At 39.9% G+C, this 18,451-nt stretch overlaps 1 protein-coding gene across 1 annotated transcript; it reads right to left on the bottom strand.

Moving 5' to 3' along the window:
- Nucleotides 1-1,625: 1,625 nt before the first annotated feature.
- On the bottom strand, nucleotides 1,626-14,327 carry sh2d4ba (SH2 domain containing 4Ba). Its single transcript, XM_026224579.1, has 8 exons — nucleotides 14,050-14,327; nucleotides 13,455-13,614; nucleotides 13,001-13,148; nucleotides 7,454-7,592; nucleotides 6,680-6,974; nucleotides 5,975-6,102; nucleotides 3,794-4,014; nucleotides 1,626-2,421 (listed from the first exon to the last, which is right to left on the bottom strand). Exons 1-8 carry the CDS (start codon nucleotides 14,324-14,326, stop codon nucleotides 2,329-2,331), a joined length of 1,461 nt encoding a protein of 486 aa, XP_026080364.1. The 5' UTR covers nucleotide 14,327; the 3' UTR covers nucleotides 1,626-2,328.
- Between the last annotated feature and the right edge of the window lie 4,124 nt (nucleotides 14,328-18,451).

The raw sequence follows: 18,451 nt of genomic DNA, 5'->3' as shown, positions 1-18,451 counted from the left end.
TTTGGTCTAGGCCTATATTACTTTTGTATTGCTTTTGTATATTAACATGCTTTTAGAAATATTTTATTTGTTATTTATAATAGTAGCCTATTTCACGACCCAGATTTTTTGGTGCCCCCCCAAGCACTTGGTGCCCTACGCGCAGTGCGTGATGTGCGTGTGCGGAGCGCCGGCCCTGACTAGTTCAAAAAGATCCGGTTACATCGAATGATTCTTTCACGAACCGGATATCACAAACTGCTTTGCTTTGAACAATCTCTCACAACAGACACGGAAGAGAAGACAATGCTGAATAAAGTTATAGTTTTTGCTATTTTTGGACCAAAATGTATTTTCGATGCTTCAAAAAATTCTGACCCTCTGATGTCACATGGTCTACTTTGATGATGTTTTTCTTACCTTTCTGGACATGGACAGTAGACCGTACACACAGCTTCAATGGAGGGACTGAGAGCCCTCGGACTAAATCTAAAATATCTTAAACTGTGTTCTGAAGATGAACGGAGGTCTCACGGGTTTGGAACAACATGAGGGTGAGTTATTAATGACATTATTTTGATTATTGGGTGAACTAACCCTTTAAAATCTACTTATTTTTCCCTTAAAATGATACATTTTCTTAGTTTAAACATTTGATATGTCATCTATGTTGTATTCTGAATAAAATATTGAAATTTGAAACTTCCACATCATTGCATTGTGTTTTTATTCACAATTTGTACAGTGTCCCAACTTTATATATATATATAATTACTTTCACATCTGGTCCAGTTCTACATTTTGTAATTGATAAATCATGTTTCATTTTAGAAAGGCATTATATTATGGAAGTAAAATATGCTGCGGATATCTTTTCACACTGATATTTACGAACTTATATAGAGTAATATAGATTAGTCATTAAAATTATAGAGTGTTGTAAAAGTATGGGAGAATGACTTGAGCAATTAAAAGTAACGTTTCCCCAGGTCTCTATTAGAAAATTGTCTGGCTGGAGCAAAAAAAACCAACTAAACAATTTAACGTTAAACCATCCTTTAAATTTCAAACTTATGAAATCTGAGCATCAGATTTTCTGGTCAGAAAGTCCACTTCTTGAGAAAACCTGCAGTGCGGTACATTTGCCACAAACCTCTTGTGACTTTTCAGCCCATAAAACTACTAAAGCATTTCTCTTATTATTTAGTAGTGGCATATTACACTTCAAAGTGATTTAGACACACTAATTACAAGCACAGTCATCCTGAAGAAACCTGGAGTGTTTTACTCAATGGTGATAAAGCAGAACTAGGAGCTTGGTAAATTCGCCATTTTACGGTCACCTCTACATGAGATTGAACATCTTTGACAATCCGTCCTAATAAAAAGTCCCATTATGGCCTTTTCTGGCTGGGCAGATGGAGTTGGAACATAATGCGAACAAATAAAAAAGACCATTGACCCTCTGTAGGGTGATGTGCACATATTTTGATCTGATTTCTCTCGGTGGAAGATACAGAACGACTTTCTCTCTCATGGAAAAAGCTACAACTAAAGGGTGGACTGAGGAAACTGTCTTTTCCTGTTGTTGTTAAAACAGTCCTTCCTTAGTCACAGTTTCTTTGGATGTATTGTTTCAGTGTCCACACTGGCTCTTATTTACATAGCTTTTTCCATTATAAAGAACAGAAAATGGTCATTCTATTTCAGATACATTTATGCGTGTGCTATATGAATGCATTTGACTAAACAAATAATAAAAGAGCAGAAAACGGAACGCTATTGGCTTTTCATTTACAGAAAAAGACTGATCCATGCACAGTTCCTTTACACCAGGTTAGTCTGTGTCTACACATTTGCACTTAATTAGTATAATCTGCTTCATTTTAATATATTTTTACCATGTTTATTGTAATACTACAAACTCTTCTTAAAATTCAGTCCAGGAAATGCAAAAAAGCCCCAAAGTTATACATATCACTGTATAATTTGTATAATCTGCTTCACTTAACATTTTACCAAGTTTGAAACCAGAATTCCTCATATTTTCCTAAAAAATCAGCACAGAAAATACAGTCACAAAGGTCTTCATATTTCTACATAATTAGTATAATCTGCATCCTTGAACACATTCACAATGTTTGAAATAAGAATTCTTACATATTTTCCACAGAAAAAAAGTCTTTCCGTTGAGGCCTGATCATAAGGCACTTTAACTCAGAGACAGAACACAAGGACCAGAAATCTTTTTTTTTTTTTTTTTACCATGTTCTTTGAAATGAAGTGAACACCCTGCTACATTAGAGACCCCACAGAGACTGGCCTTTGAAGTCTTTAGCATGTAAGGAATCATGGGAAAAGCCCGCCGAAATCCACAGAGGGCCCAGTCCGCTTGCAGGCCTCCATCAGCAGCTCTTTCCCTGTAGTTGTGATGATTTCCTCCTGAGAGCAGACAGATGTTGCCATTTTTCAGTGCACTCTGCATTCTAATAGAACGAGTACAAGATTTCTGTTTGCTGACACACAAGTGGCTGGAAATCATCTTATGCTAAAAGGGAGCATGCTATGTGTCATTCGATCTATTTTACTTATTCAAACTTACGCCAAATGCGGCCTGAAATAGTGAGGGCAGTCTTGTTTCCAGCAATGCTTTGACTTGCTTTTTTATTCATTCGGTGATTGTCTCTATCTGAGCTAAACCAATTGTAATTTTCATATATAAGTAGACAGGTTCTCTACAGTGTTTTTTATTTATTTTCACCATATTGCAGAGGCGTGAAGCAGGAACGCTTGTTGACAGTTGTACAACGTCGCCTGCATTTCCATGTAACTAATGTCAGAGATTTCACAGCTTGTGACTCCAACTTTGACAGCATTCCAGAAAGTGAAATACGTATCCATGGCTACATGTGCTATGCTGAAGGCTTGTGGAGATGCCTAGCCAAGCTCTCAGTTATTGGAAGTTGCTTCGGTACAGATTACATTACATTGTCTGACTCAGGAATCAGCCCTGACTCCTAATCCATTCCTCACATGTTGAGATGTTTCAGCACTTTTAGAGATCCCAAAGACATTTAGATGGACCTAACTTTAATCCTGCACAAGCTGTCATGTATCTGGGCTTCAGAGCTTCTCCACAGTAAAAACATTGTTCTGGAGAATGATGAAATCTTACATCTGAAGCTACAAGCGCTGAATGGCTGCACAATAAAGTAATTGTTGATTTCCAAACAGCTGAAGGCAGTTTATTGGCAAAGGCACATTCTGCCATCATTCATTTACTTCACAATACATGTCCTAAACATACGTTTTTCATGGCAAAAGGGTGGTTGTTTCATTCAGTATCGTTAGATAAAGATTGATTAGTTTGTCAAACAAACTGTGCTCCTCCCTTCTGATCTGGGCACAGCATGAGATCCAGGTTGTTCTTCACTAAAACGTTCGATTTTATAAATCTCCATCCAAAAGACTGTATTGAGTACTTTAATCATGCTTTTGTTGTGCTTTGATTTTTTTAAAGCTAATTCCTTGAGCTTCATCTGTCCAATTTCACTGAATGGAAAAGAGCAGTCTGGACATGAATTGCCTTGAACAACATGATGGCGAGGGAATGATTACAGCACTTTAAGCTTTTGTTCTCAAAAAGTACAGGAAATTACGTTATTTTCAATTTTCAAAATTGACTGGCCTTATTGTGAACGATCAATATAAACTATTTTAGATGTATTTTGGTTCGAGAAATGTTTTTATCTTTTGCATTCTTGAGGTTAAAATACATTTTCCCATATGTCACAGGCTATCACTGCTCTTTTACCTTGTGGAAGTCGATGAGGTCAGCAAGGGTGGCATGACGGTTTTGGTCCACACCCAGAAAGCTGTAATAGTCCCCAGAAGCATCGATAAGGAAATGCTTGAAACCGCTGGCTGTGCGATAGGACAGTGTGTAGCCCCAGATCCTCTCACTGACCCGTACCAAGAAAGAGCCCTCAGCAGCATTCGTAAGCAGTGTCTCGGAGTCCTCTCGGGAGATGATACCTTCAGCATACACATCACAGGAAACTGTCAGTGGAGCAGCATTATAAACCTTTCTTTATAATGCTGTTAATTAAGTGTACACTAATTCAAAACAATTTTATGTTGATGTTAACTGAGGCACTTCACAAATACTGGCCTGTTTACCCTTGTGAAAAGGGTTGCAAGATTAAATGAAATTGTATTACTGTAGTTTAAATGTATGTAATTTCATTTTTTGAAACATGGTTACAGCCAGTGGTTAAAGTGGGATTTAGCAGGTGGGAGAACCCTCAAATTTTGTGTAGGTGCAACAGGGAAAAATTACTCGCCGTGGGACAACATATTGAGTATCGTGGTATAGAAATAATTTTTGGGACAAGAGTGTCACTGTGGCACCAAGTATCACAATACTTATTTACTTGATATTTTAATGGTTTTATTTTGTTTTGTTTAGTTTTGACAGACTCTTTCAATAGTGACAAGCTGGAGTGCTAGCCAACTACCTTGCAGTTAACCTTACGTTTGTCACAAGGTTCTGATAGTTTTGCATTTTAAAAATTAGTTTTAATTTTATTATCGTTTTCAATTTTGTTTTAAATTTCAGTTTAGTTTTAGTTAGTTTCATCAATGGTTTTGTTAGTTTTAGTTTCTTTTTTATTTTGCAAAACACATTTCTATATAGCTTTTATTTTATTTTATTTTATTTAGTTTTAGTTTCAGTAATTATATTATATTATTTTATTAGTAATTATAGTTTAGCAGAGCAAACAGAACACTTCCAGTGAAGACCAAAGCAAGACATTTAATTTCATTAATCACCACTGTCGATTAATGTGTACATAAATCACTCAAAATATGTATATCATTTTTAAAATGTCTCAAAAATGGTCTTAAAGACCAGTTTTTTAAGTTTTTGGTATTAACGTTTTTTTTTACAGAATTCGGTGATGACGGGGAGGAGTGGAGAAGTAATTTAGTATGTTTAAAATATATTTCCTTTAAATGTGCTTTACTATGTTAGTCAACACTAAAACAATATAAGTGTAACCTTACTTCTTTGAAGCAACTTTTATTCGACATTATTACAAAGCGCACTTTTTAAAAGTATACTTAATTATAGTCATGAGTTCATGCTAATATTATATAATCGTAAGTAGCTTTTTGTACTTTGATTTGAAATACACCACAAGTGCAAATTCTTTTTTCCACAAGGGTAAATAAAAAGGTATTTCAGCATTGTTTCCATTGTAATCTTGTTATCTCTGTAATGGAGTCATCAGATGACAGATAGAAAGTGGTATAGTATGTTTTTTTCCATGTATCTCTACCAGCAGTGTTGGTGTAAATCGACACCGTGGCTTGTGTATGTGTGTGTCAGTATGGGTAGGAATGAGTGTGCGTCTGTCCTCTTATCTAGACACATCTATTCAGAATCACACAGACTGATGCGTGGCCCACATTCCGTTGGAATTTCCGACACTCACAAGCCTATTAATCTGCTCTCTTGTCATTTAACCAGGAGTCACATACTGTAACCCGTTCTAACATGACAAAGCTGCAGGACTCATGCCAGTAATTAGCCTAGCAAAGCCTTTGAATTATTGAGCACTCCCCCTCTATTTCTCTCTACTGTCTGTCCGTGTACAAGTAGACGCAGACACACACACCACTGCTCTCCATCTGTTGGTTGGCTAGTTTCTGGTTTCAAAACGGGCTGCTTATTCCACGCTCCATTTCTCTCTCCTCGTGGATCTGGGTGACAGTGTGTACAAGAGGGTAAAAGGGCAGAGGTCTTGAGAGGTACTAGCATATGTCTGCTTCACTAAAACTACTCATGCTTTCCACTTGCTTATGGGCTGGTAGTCATCAACTACATTCTGCAATGAATGCTGACATTGGCACAATTTAACAGGTGATCATGGATTTTAATGCATCGTATCGAGTAACGGGAGACACCAGAGAGGTCATTAAGAAACCTTACCGTGGAACCACGGTGCGATAGCATTGCCATTCCGTTCGTATCCCGCTTGTTTTGGTTTCTGCTCTTCGGTGAACCAGAGAATAACCATTTCCCTGGAACTGGGCCGTGGTGTTCGCACCCATGCAGGGCTAATGGTAAAGAAAAGTGCTAATTCACACAGTTCTTGATCTAATGCATAATTCTTTTGAAAGGACCAGCCTAATATGGTTTGGTGGTTTTAGATGGTCTTTCAATCTGGTTAACAAGTGCTGGTTTGCCTATATTAGAGCATTTAAGAGCAGCTGAACCAACTGAACATGGGCTTGGACAGTTTTGGAGACGAGCCTGACCTTGTCCTAGACCTACAAACCAGCTTAGGGTGGTCTAAAGCATTTCTTCTGTAGGGCATTTTTTATGCACACATATGTAAGGGTGACTGGTAAATGTAATCTTTAGCAAATTAAAAACATATCCATTTTAATTGATTTTTTTTTATTGACAAAATGCAATACCTTGAATCCGAGTCACTTTGGAATTAAAACGTCTACTGAATATAAAATAAAATCGTACTATAGATTTTGGTGATAACGTGAAAATATTTTTCCATGTCAGCCAGAATTCTAATTTCTGTGTGTTTCAGATAAATACAAATTAGCTTAAAGCACACGAATATAGTATAATCTATATTCAGTGTCACATACTGTTATTTTTCTACAGAATGATTACCTGTCCATTAGTGGTTGTGTTGCTGTTGTACTATGTCTGCGGCTTTGCCTGCGCCGGTACAGAGGGGGTTCTGCACGCTGAAGGCCGGGCCTGGGACGGACTTCATTACTAGAAACAGTACTAACAGATGGTTCAATGAAAGTACTGTGTCTCCGGTGGGATTGTTTCTGGAAATGGCCACTCAGGCCAGCAACATGGCCTTTCTCTATGGCCCGTAGTGACTGGCGCTTATACTCATCTCTTGCCCAGCGAGCCTTTCTTGTCTTCTCCTCATCAGCTTCTTTTGAGCGACGTACTAAAGCGAAAGAAGTAGAAAGAATAGATGGTCAGATGGAGAAAAGTTTATAATAAAGGATAGATTGCTTGCAACTTTGCTGGAAAATTGCATGCAACTTAGCTTATGCAACATATATAATGCTTATAAAAGTTGTGGAAAGTGTGTTTTGGAACATGGCAGCTGGTTTCTAGCTGGTCCAAGCTAGACTGTCTTTGTAGCAACGAACTAGCTGCTATACAGTTGTACACCAGGTAGAACATTGACTAGGTAAATTAATTGAATATTGTTTAGTCGAGATGAGGGATCATGGTATTTTGATGTTTAGTTTAGTTAAAAAACAACTTGACTAACATAACCATCTCTCTCTCTCTCTCTTCTCTCTATGCATAAACACAGCAACTGGTATTTATCAGGTAACCAGGTTTTTATGATTAATTTTTAAACCTTTGTGGTTTGACAGATGAAAATGTATATGAAGAAATAACATCTTCACTCACATTGATCCTCCCACTCTTTGTCACGTTGTTCACTTTTTTTTTGTTCTTGCTCAAGGGACATATATAGTTCCTTCGCCCTTTTTTCCTCTGCATGTCGTATGTCCTCCTCTTCCCTCTGCCTCTCCTCTTCCTCTTGTTTCTGTGTGAAAGTAACACATTTGTTTTTGTGACAGAGAGGGTGGTGACAAATCAAATGCACCTCAGTCCTTACTTAGGCTCAGTATGTTGTTCTAACTCTTGCGGCACTAATGTATTAGCACGAGTGGTTCATTAGCGGTGTTGAAATGGAAATCATTTGGTTGAATAATTAATCCTCTAGGACAATAACATTTGGCAGGATGGTTGTTTGAGATACTTAAGCCGTGTAATTATTGGCATAAGGTAATTACCAATGAGGCGTTATCTGAAAACAGACACTCCTTGTCTAGACCACTAGTCCAAAAAAATTACTGCAGTTTAGGTCATGACAGTTGCTATGGACAATATTGTTCATTCTTGTTCATTTAGTATGGAGATCTTTGTCTTTGAGTTTGCTGACAAGTGTCTTCTCATAAAACTGAAGAACGTCTAACTAAAACAACTTTTGAGAGGTTCACCCATTTTCTTTTCACTCTTCTCTTTTCGTTGTGCCTCGACAGTCTTTATAAAGATTACTTAAGGAGTATTGTGAGAGAAACACTTCAAAGTTTAATGACTCAGCACTTTCCAGTAAGAGGGATGATATGTGGGCAGTGATAAATGAGCTCTTTAATATTTGACAAGTTTCTTTAGAAGGTCTCATTACCAGGCCGCAAATCATGGCTAACCATCAAGGCCTCTTTGGGAATCTGCAGTGTGAATATTGAAAAACGGTCGTGCCGCCTGCCCCGACTCCTCCTACGCTCTGCCATTTTCTTTTTCTTCCTCTTTGAAAAGATAATGCCATCAGTGCAACTTCTGAATAACTAATCATGCAGTACTGGAGATGCCTTTAGGATCTTATTTCCTCTTTAAGATTAATTGACTCTGCCCTCACTGTCCTACAGACAAACATTCTTATTCATTCTTATAAAGTTGACAGGTTTTTGACTTGGCACAATACCATGCATCTAGATTTTGGGTCAATGACATCATTTTAAAAATGCATAAAAATACAAATTCATGTTTACAATGGCATGCCACCCCCCCCCCCCTCCCAGTAAAGTAAAGTTTGATATAGTTTTGATATCGGAGATGGTCATCTCTACGCGATCAGCGGGAGCTCAGTGATCCTGTATCTGCCTAGAGCAGTCTCAACTTGGCTAGTCTTTCTGATATGTGCCACTGGCTCAGATGTCTCTTTAGTAGATAAACATAAAATATAATTCGTTTTGGGTAAATCTAACAGGTAATCTTTGGTCAATATTCAATTTATCTGTTAAAATGAAAATAAAAAGCGGCAAATGATATAACATTTTGTTTCATTGCAATGGCTGTATAAATACACATTTCCCTGGACTAAGTACATTTCTGCTGCTATTATAATGTTTAAATGGAAAAAAAAAGGAGGCAGTGGTATTTGATATCCTTTTTCGTTTTATTGTAAATATACAAAGAGGAAAACTGCAGTAGCCCAGGTGAGCTGACTGGTCTGCTGCTGTTTGCAGAATTACCGGATTTGCATCGTAGCGGACATCACACTCTCGAGACGAATGCACAAAGTCTGAACTACCGAGGATGCAAGTCCAAAATGTGCATACTTTGTATTGAGAAATGAGGGCAGACCTATGTCACCAGACTATTTGCCTAATCTTCCCGGTACTTTAGACCGCGGTGGAAATGCAGAAAGCAACATGTCTGGGAGGAAAATAGTTCCTTGGGAAAAAAGTGCCTGTTACAATTGTTCTGGGTAATCTTGGTGGAAACACGCCATCAGTTCCTGGAGGGCTGGAACCCTGCAGAGTTTATATGCAACCATAAAAAATCACACCTGAGCCAACCAATCAAGTCCTTCAGGCTTATTTGAAAACTACATGGTTTGTGTGTTGGAGCAGTGTTGGAAATATACTATGAGTTCGACACCACTGGTCTACAGTGTTTAATTGAATGTTGCTTTAAATGTTAATGAGCTCCGCTGACCCAACCCCCCCCTTCCGAGCCGCTCTCTGAGAGGCTGTTTTATTTAGCCGCATTCATCGTGAAACTCGCTAACTGATACATTATTAGGAAAGGCAATTTGCAAAGATTCATTACAAAATATTATACTCACTACTCTAGATCGGCTGGATCACGAATGATTCACACAAACATAGACGCATTTAGGCAGATTGGGGCACATACCCCTCAGAAACAAATGAAATCCACTGTTTCAAGAGGGCATAGATATTAGGAGTAAATGACGACTGCTATGTTCATTATTGCATTCAACAACAGAACACCTCAGTGTAACGATTCCACACAGGAGACGAAAGATCCAATTGCAGTGTTTAATGGGGTAATCCAGTTTCAAAATCCAAACAGGCTAGAGGTCAATAACAGGGAAGGCAGTCCAAAAACAAGAAACAAGAAAACACAAGGGAACGCAAGAAAACCGGGTGACGGAAAACAAGGACACCAAGACACAGATAGAAAACAGACCGGTTTAAATAGATAGGTGAAGACGATGAAAGTGGAGACAGCTGAGTGCAATTAACAGGTGTGCAATTAACTGTGATGAAGGGACAAGGCTTGTGGGAAATGTAGTGCCTTCATTGGGGTGCCTATGGGGAAGTGAGACCACTAGTGGACACCCAGGGAAATACAGACCAGATACTGTGACATTACCCCCTCCTCTAAGGAGCAGCTACCAGATGCTCCACCGAACACAAGAACAAACCAGGGAACACAGAGACCAAGAGGGAGGTGGACTGGTGGAGGATAAGGGGGAGGGACAGAATGCCGGGTCCATAGAGGGAAACAGAGACAGGAAGTGAAAGAACAATACAACAACAACAAGGAGACCAGGAGGGAGGTGGACAGGCGGAGGACTAAGGGGAGGGACGGAGGGCCAGGTCCATAGAGGGAAACAGAGACAGGAGGTGAAAAAAACAAAAACAAAACAACAACAAAACAAAGAGGCCAGGAGGGAACGGAAAGTTCAGCGTCCCAGGCCGACAGGGGAGGAATCCAAATTGGAGCAGGTGGAACAGGAGCCCACTGGGATGGCACAGATGGAACTGGAGCCCACCACAGCCAAGCAGACGGGACCGACGCCCACCAGGGCAGTGCAGAGAACCACCCCCGCCCTGCGGTTGAGACAATGGAGGAAGCCCAACAGGGTGGCGCAAAAGACCACCACAGCTGTGCGGTCGAGACAGAAGCCCACCAGGGCACAGGAGAGCAAGTCTAGTTAGGTAAGCCTGAAATAGAGAACATGAACAGGTTAAGGGTGGCCTCCGTGACCCTGAGGAGATGGTAGATGGTCTCCATGGCCATGACAGGGCAGGCGGTGAGTTCCTGGATGGCCTCCATGACCATGACAGGATAGGTCGAGCACTCAAGAAGTTCGGCTTAGATGTGACGAGGCTCTGTTAGCTCAGCACAGATGTGAAGAGGCTCTGGTAATTCAGCAGTGACGTGAAGAGGCTCTGGTAGTTCAGCAGAGACGTGAAGAGGGTCTGGTAGTTCAGCAGAGACATGAAGTGGCACTGGGCTGGCGCCATCTTGCGCAGTGGGGCTGGGCTGGCAGCCATCTTGTGCAGTGGCTCTGGGCTGGCGGCCATCTTGTGCAGTGGGTCTGGGCTGGCGGCCATCTTGTGCAGTGGCGCTGGGCTGGTGGCCACCTTGTGCTGTGGCGCTGGGCTGGCATCCACCTTGTGCTGTGGCGCTGGGCTGGCATCCACCTTGTGCTGTGGCGCTGGGCTGGCGGCCATCTTGTGCAGTGGTGCTGGGCTGCCGGCCATCGTGTCTGGAGAGATGGGTGTGGTCTGTGTATCCCATTGACTACAATGTTGAAGGTAACTGGTGAACCCCCAAAAGTCCAGGATCTCCAGCCCCTTCATCTCCCACCCAGGCAAAGGGTCATCCAGGCAGTTGTTCAATAGGTCCTTCATTATACCCCAGCCCCACTGCCACTGTCCAAAAGACTTGAGCCAAACCACCCACTTCACTCCCCTTGTGACGGAGGGTGGTTAGGTTCCACAGTCTCCCCATCTGCTCCTCTATGGTGGTTGGGCAACGGATACGAAATCCCACACCGCTGGATCTGGGCATGATGGTGTCCTTTCTCTAATGATTCCACACAGGAGACGAAAGATCCAATTGCAGTGTTTAATGTGGTAACATCAAAATTAAACATGCTAGAGGTCACTAACAGGGAAAGCAGTTCAAAAACGAGAAACAAGAAAACACAAGGAAACGTGAGAAAACCGGGTGACGGAAAACAAGGACACCATGACACAGATAGAAAACAGACCGGTATAAATATATAGGTGAAGACGATGAAAGTGGAGACAGCTGAGTGCAATTAACATGTGTGCAATGAAGGGACAAGGCTTGTGAGAAATGTAGTGCCTGCAGTGGGGTGCCTATGGGGAAGTGAGACCACTAGCACACCCAGGGAAACACAGACCAGACACTGTGACACTCAGTCGCTTAGGAGACATTCTTATTTACATCTGGTCCGGCGGTGAAAAAATGGAGGACTGATGACAGCTCACTCAAGGTGGATCTAAGGTAAGACACCAGTCCAGTCTGTGCTGAAACGCTGCTGTCAATTAAAACTATTGTGGGAGGGGCCTGTCTGTGTGATGGTGAATTTTTATCATTATATATGTATGTATTCAAACAACTTGTAAATGATGTAATGTTGTTTCTGATGTTTCTTCTTGAAAATACTATAAAAGGATTTTGAAACTAACATAAATTCACCAGTACATTTTTTAAGTGCTTGAAATGTGTTTTAAAGCAGATGTTTAATAGATTACTCCTGTTCATTTTCCTTTGTGCCCTTATTTGTCATTGACCCTTTCACATTTTAACATGACTTCTGCTTTTCACAACATCAACCAAAAGCAGCTGCAGTTTTGTGTAATGCATTTTCAAACTGGGAAGCAACTAAAACTAACATGACAAAACAAAAGTACTAAGACTGTTTTGGGGAACTAAAAAAAGCCCTTTGGCCCTAATTTTTGTCGTTGATGCAGCAAGTTGCCCTCCTGTTGGTTTCAGATTGAGTATTGATTGCCTGGTTGTTTTCCTCATTGTTCTCTGTCTTTCAAAGGGAGGTAGAGAGAATAGAAGTTCAGAGGGCTCACCTCCACATACTGCAGCCATTCCACACACTTACCTAAATAATTTACAGAGACTTCGGTGGAAAACAACATCCACCAAACGAATGCCCTAAAGGTGGGCATCCTTGCAGGTCTCCTACAAGTAATTGATCGCTTGGATTGTTTTGTGACTCCCACTGCTAAGCTTGTCCCCCAGCTTTCTAGCAGATGGGTTGGATCCTTGTGGAACACTGGCAACCGTTTTAATCTTGCTGAGGCCAATTAGTGCATTCTCATTTTGCAGCACATTTAGAAGTTGAGGGTTTTGTGGATCAATCACCTTTAGTTTCTCCCTTATCCGTTCCTCCTCCTGTTTGGCTGCCTTCCTGTCCTCAGCTTCTTCCTTCCACTTTCCTGCAACTAAGCGAGCTTTTTCCTTTGTGATGGCATCTCTGAACTTTTGCTTTATTTCTTCTTCTTTCTTCCGCCTTGGAAAATGCCAGAAAAGAATAAATCTTTTAATAAAATAGGATAAGACAATTCCTGAAACAACCTAATTTAACTTTCACACCTGTGTATTGTTTAGTTTCCTTACTTTTCCTTAATGACATGAGTATTCCGTATAAACAAAATGAATCTTAAATTTCTATGAGCACAGTAAAGCATGAATCTAAATCTCTACAAGAAAATATTTAATATTTTATGTTTTTATTGTGGAAATGAAACGAGTTTCTAATCTTGTCAGTTGATACAGATAAACATCATGGATTTGGTGTTCATCTCACAATCCTCACCACAGCTCTTGGGCTTCTAGCTGAGCCTGTCGCCTGGCTCTCTCTTCCATCAGTTCTTTGACAATCATCTCGTATGGTTTGTCTCCAGGGGCGTCCCCCATTACCCAGACCCACACCTCGCCATCTCTGCCCTGCAGCCACTGTATACTCTTTCTGTTTTCTGGAGACAGTGATAAAGGCAGATGTGAAAACTAGACTAGATTATATTTTTAAAGTTACAGTTAACCTTAAGTTAAGTTACTGTAACAAAGAACAGTTGAGTTGTAAAGCACTGGATACTGTATCTGCTTCCAATTGTGAATACTATTTCTGCAGTTGTTTATGAGCACTATTCATTTATAACACACATAAGCCAAGCTTTTAAAAGCTTTCTTATGCTATTCTGGATACCAATATTTTAACGATTCATTAAAAGTGTCTAGCCAACTGAGATTTCGGTTTGAATATAAAAGTTTTGAAAAGTTTTCAGTAGTACAATAGCACATCATGAGTGTATATCAGCACCACTTGGGATCTACAGTAATAGAGCGCTTGGACTGAGATTGGGCAGACTGATTACATGAAGGCCTAGTAAAGTAAACCATGCCAGACTCACCATCTCTCTCCTTGGTCAGGGGTCTTTCCCAGCCTCCTTCGTGGCTCTCACACTCTGTCCATCGTCGCACCTGCTCCTGACGTATTTTGTAGAAAAGAATCTGCCTCTGCTCCTCATTTAGTTCGGCCAGAAGCTCTGGATCTACAAACATGTCTCTCAAGATCTGTTGCATCATTCTGGACTGCCAGAATCTCCTCTCTAGGATCAGGCTGGGAGAACTGCAAGGTATATTTGGGGCAGAATTCTTTGAGTCAAACAAGGTAGAGTTAACTACCATTTTAGCATGCTTACCTGGAACAGCCTGTAATGTTTTACACCTATAAGTCTTATGAGAGTCTTTGACAACAAATGCCCTGAGACTGACTGGTTTTTGAAGAATATCTTAGGTAGCTGTGGCAAAACATTTTGCAGTTTTTTTTTAGACTTCAAGTCACAAACATACTTTTCAAAAGTTTGGGATCATTATACATTTTAATCAATTGATACTTTGTTAATCAAAGACGCCTTAAATCAACCCAATTTACTGTAAAAACAAGACATTTTTAATGTTATTGATGACTACTGAACATTAAACACATTTATCAAAACATTTTTGGGGTTTCATTTATTACCTTGTGTATAGAATACTTGTTATGTTACCTTGTGATGATATCATGGGCGTAGGTTTAGGGGGGGACGCTAGGTACTAGTCCCTATCAATATTTTGAGATGACAAATTTGTCCCCACCAATATTTAGCAAGCTCCTTTGAACTGGTATTTGGATCTTTGCACTGCTATTTGGATTGATTCTAACGGCCAGGACGACGACAGTACAAAAAACGGCGTAATTTGATTGGCGGCGGGGTATCTGACAGGCTACACGCGCGGGCCGGGACTACTTTTGTGCTTGGCTTGCACTAGCGGGTAGTTTGTGTGCGCGCGCATGTTGACGACGGCCGGCGGTAAGTTACAAGGGCTGTCTCTCTGCCACATACAAATGCCAGAGTAAAAACATTTTAATATTCCGTTTTTTTTTTGCCCCTTTTTGTACTTTGTAGATGCCCCCCAAGAAGAAGAAAGGGGACATAAGAAGCTTTTTCATAAAGCAGAGTCAGAGTGTAGCCAAATAACTAGCTAGCCACAAAAATAAACTAGCAGTAGTGACTGACCAGGCTTTCAAATGCATATTCTGTGGAAAATAGTATTAACTGGTGATAGTATTACCCAGGATAATAGAATGCTACGTTAGCAAGTAACTGAATGTCAATTAGCCTGTAAGTTAACGTTACCATAACTTAGAATCTTACAGTCAACATAAACTTGAGTGTACTGGAGGGTAAATAGTGTTTATAATAATAAGCTGAGACCAAACCTACGCCCATGGATGATATATAACAGGTCACTTCTCACAGACCTTCTCCAGTTTCAGGAGCAGCACACCCATCCATACTACTTTTTTATTTTTCATTTACCATCCAGTCTTCATGTTATTTTGCTCATTCTACCCATTTCTTTTTCTTTGCCAGTGTCGGATGTTATATTTTCACTAAAAGGCCAATATTTTAGAGTCTCCACCAAAGCAGATGACGCTGGTCTTTGGTAAGAGTACAGTTTAATAAGGCTGCCAGCTGAGCTCCAGTGAGGGCTCTGTTTCTCTTCTTCCTTCTTTAAGAGAGTAGTTTTCTTTCTATAACTGTAAATCTTCACTTTATGATTTAATAAAATATAAAATAGTCATGTCATTCAAACAGCAATAATGTTTATAATTTTTTGGGGTAATACTTTGCCAGTACACTTGGTAAGTACTTACACTTATTACATTATAGCATTTTACAATTTACAGTGTTTTCATTGTTCAATTCAATAATGATAGATTTGTATACATGTGTAGAATCTTAAGAGTAATATTAACAGAGAACAGTGTTGTACTGTTATCACGTTTTTACATCTTACAATACAAAAATAGAAGAAATACAAAAAGAGAAGAAAAGAAAAAAAATACATGTCTCATAAACTCTTAACAGTTGGTTTCTACACAGAAAATCAATAGCTAGCATTCGTCAGCACTCTGCTGTCTGTGTTCCTAGGTCACTCTGTTTCTGCATTATTCATCTTACTGACCTGCTCTGACTCTTTCAGATCCCTCTGTGTCCTGCCAGCATGGAGCTTCTCGCTGTGTCATTGAAGAGTCGAGCACAGCCAGCTGATTGCAGGTGAATACAGTGGTGCGGTATAGTGTCCCATCAGATCCATGATGAGGGTTTGTGTGGTTGCATCTATGTTGTGGCGGGCCTCCGGTGTGCACTGAAGGTCAGAAGTGTCCCACAGGTGAATAGACAAGGGCTGTTGTCAACCGATAATGCAACTGGATCTCTCTCGTTCGCTTTCTTTTGCTCTCTCACCTCGGCAAGCAAACAGGAACACACCCAGAGAGAGAGAGAGATTCTGCTAATGTAATTAGAAACCTCTCTGTTGTCCTATCTAGGGTTCATCTGGGCCCATTGCTCTCTTCATTAAGTCTGTCCTCCCGTGGTACACTGCTAATGTCTTTGCAAGAGAGACTTTGAATTATTCTTAAGGCTATTTAAGCAAATATGATGCTGCTGACTTGTTTGGCATTAATTATTAATTTATGTTGTTCGTTCCTTAAATTTTCTGTGTATCTGTGTAAAATATCGCCCTAAACACAGATTGAACAAAGTAAATCATTGTGAGTTTGAGCTTGCATCTGTACATCTTTGGAAATGACTATTGAAACATAAAACGTCATTTTAAATGTCAAAGAAACATAATTCTCTCTCTTTTTCTCTTTCTCTCTTTCTCTTTTCTTTCTGTGTCAAGGTTATAGTTCCTTTTCAAAAGATTCTTGAGTTTTTTTTTCCCATACAGCCTTGATGAATGTTAAATAGCAGTGTATATTCCTGCAAGTATTTAGCTCTGATAAAAAAAAAAAAAAATCAATCAATTTTCAATTGTATTTATATAATAGTACAAGCATATTTCTACGAAAGTATAAAGAAATGTCATAAAACTTTGATTTGTGACATTTCTACTTGACTACTTTTCATTTTCCAGTTTTTATGAATGTTATAAATTCTTTTAAACTTAAAAACAATACCAATACTTTCCGGCGGGCAAAACTAAAAGTTTAACCTTAACTCTCACAGTAGTGCTCTCCTCTTCAGTACTTCTTAAAAAGTCAATTCATCTCCCAGCAAGCTTAGGCCCCTGGCATCAAGACAGATTGTTGTAGGTCCTTTCTCAGCTGTAATGGCACATGAGATATGGACTAGCAGAACTGAATGTGTGGGTGAGTGTGTTACACCATCTGTAGGTTTTATGTGTATGTGTGTGTATCACCAGACGTGAGTGGATGAAATTGATCAAGTGCTACTAGACTTGTGGGCCACTGGCACCAGAAGTTCTCTGTACAAGTAAGACCCTTTGGACTCAGGGATTTATGTCTAAACCTTCTTGTTTCTTCTTCAGAGGTTTCATGACATTCCCATTATGAACATGACATATTTTTGTAGGCCAACCCGAAAGATAGCATCACTCTGCTTTTTTCCACTAAAAACCCTTCTAATTTTTCCTTTTGGATTTTGGATTATCGCAGAAAATAAACTGCTGTGTCCAACCAAAGTTGGTCATCATGATGATCTACACCATTAAATACAACTTTAATTAATTTTGGAACATAAATACAATCGGCAGAAGTGAAAAGCCATACATAGGCTATAAACACCAAGACCATCTCTTTCAGTCTTTCAGTTGAGATTTTTTCAAGTAAAAGCTTAAAAGTTGTATTACTGATGCATTTTATGTCATGTAAAACATGAAAACATCTCATTGTTAACCACAGACTTTATTTAAGGCATTTAACCAAAAACCCATTCAAAGAACCCACTGACCAGAAGTGCTAAAATGCTAAAACTTCTTCCTAGGTTTTGGCCCACAAAAACACATAATTCCTGCAATGCTCTGTTCCCCCTGGACCTTAGCTCTATTTTAATGCCTTCATAGAATGCATATGGTGCCTGCACACACTACAGTTATGTGACGTAATAACAGACAGGGGGCAGTGTTGAGCTAAAGTTAAGTGAGCCATTAGAGATTACTTGGTCTTTCAAAACAACACTAATCAAGAACAAGGCATCCAAATGGGAAGAACCAATCCGAGCCAAGGCTGCCACAGCCTGCTTGGCACTGGTCTACCTGTCGGTCACAGTCTGCTGTCAGGCTTTGACTAATAGTGTCTGCCAGTCTCGTATTCATGCTCTCTCTTCCTCCCTGGCTCTATTCTTTCTCGTTTATGTTGTTTCGGTCCCTCCAGTGGCTCGTCACCCCTTTCCCCTCAAATTTTCATCCGCCTCTCTCTGTCCTCCTTCCGTAGTTTCTATTTTCTATTTCCTTTCTAGAACT

Source organism: Carassius auratus, chromosome 38 (genome assembly GCF_003368295.1).
Source record: "Carassius auratus strain Wakin chromosome 38, ASM336829v1, whole genome shotgun sequence".
NCBI lineage: Eukaryota > Metazoa > Chordata > Actinopteri > Cypriniformes > Cyprinidae > Carassius > Carassius auratus.
The sequence above is the reverse complement of the archived record's forward strand: the minus strand, read 5'-3'. Positions and strand labels throughout refer to the sequence as shown.

Excerpts from the sequence above, each read along its gene's own strand:
- sh2d4ba (XM_026224579.1), bottom strand. The coding sequence starts at position 14,326 with ATGGTAGTTAACTCTACCTTGTTTGACTCAAAGAATTCTGCCCCAAAT. Across the intron at positions 13,149-13,454 it reads CTAGAAGCCCAAGAGCTGTG|GCGGAAGAAAGAAGAAGAAA; the intron begins GTGAGGATTGTG and ends GCATTTTCCAAG. Across the intron at positions 4,015-5,974 it reads TATCGCACCGTGGTTCCACG|GTATCATCTCCCGAGAGGAC; the intron begins GTAAGGTTTCTT and ends TGTATGCTGAAG.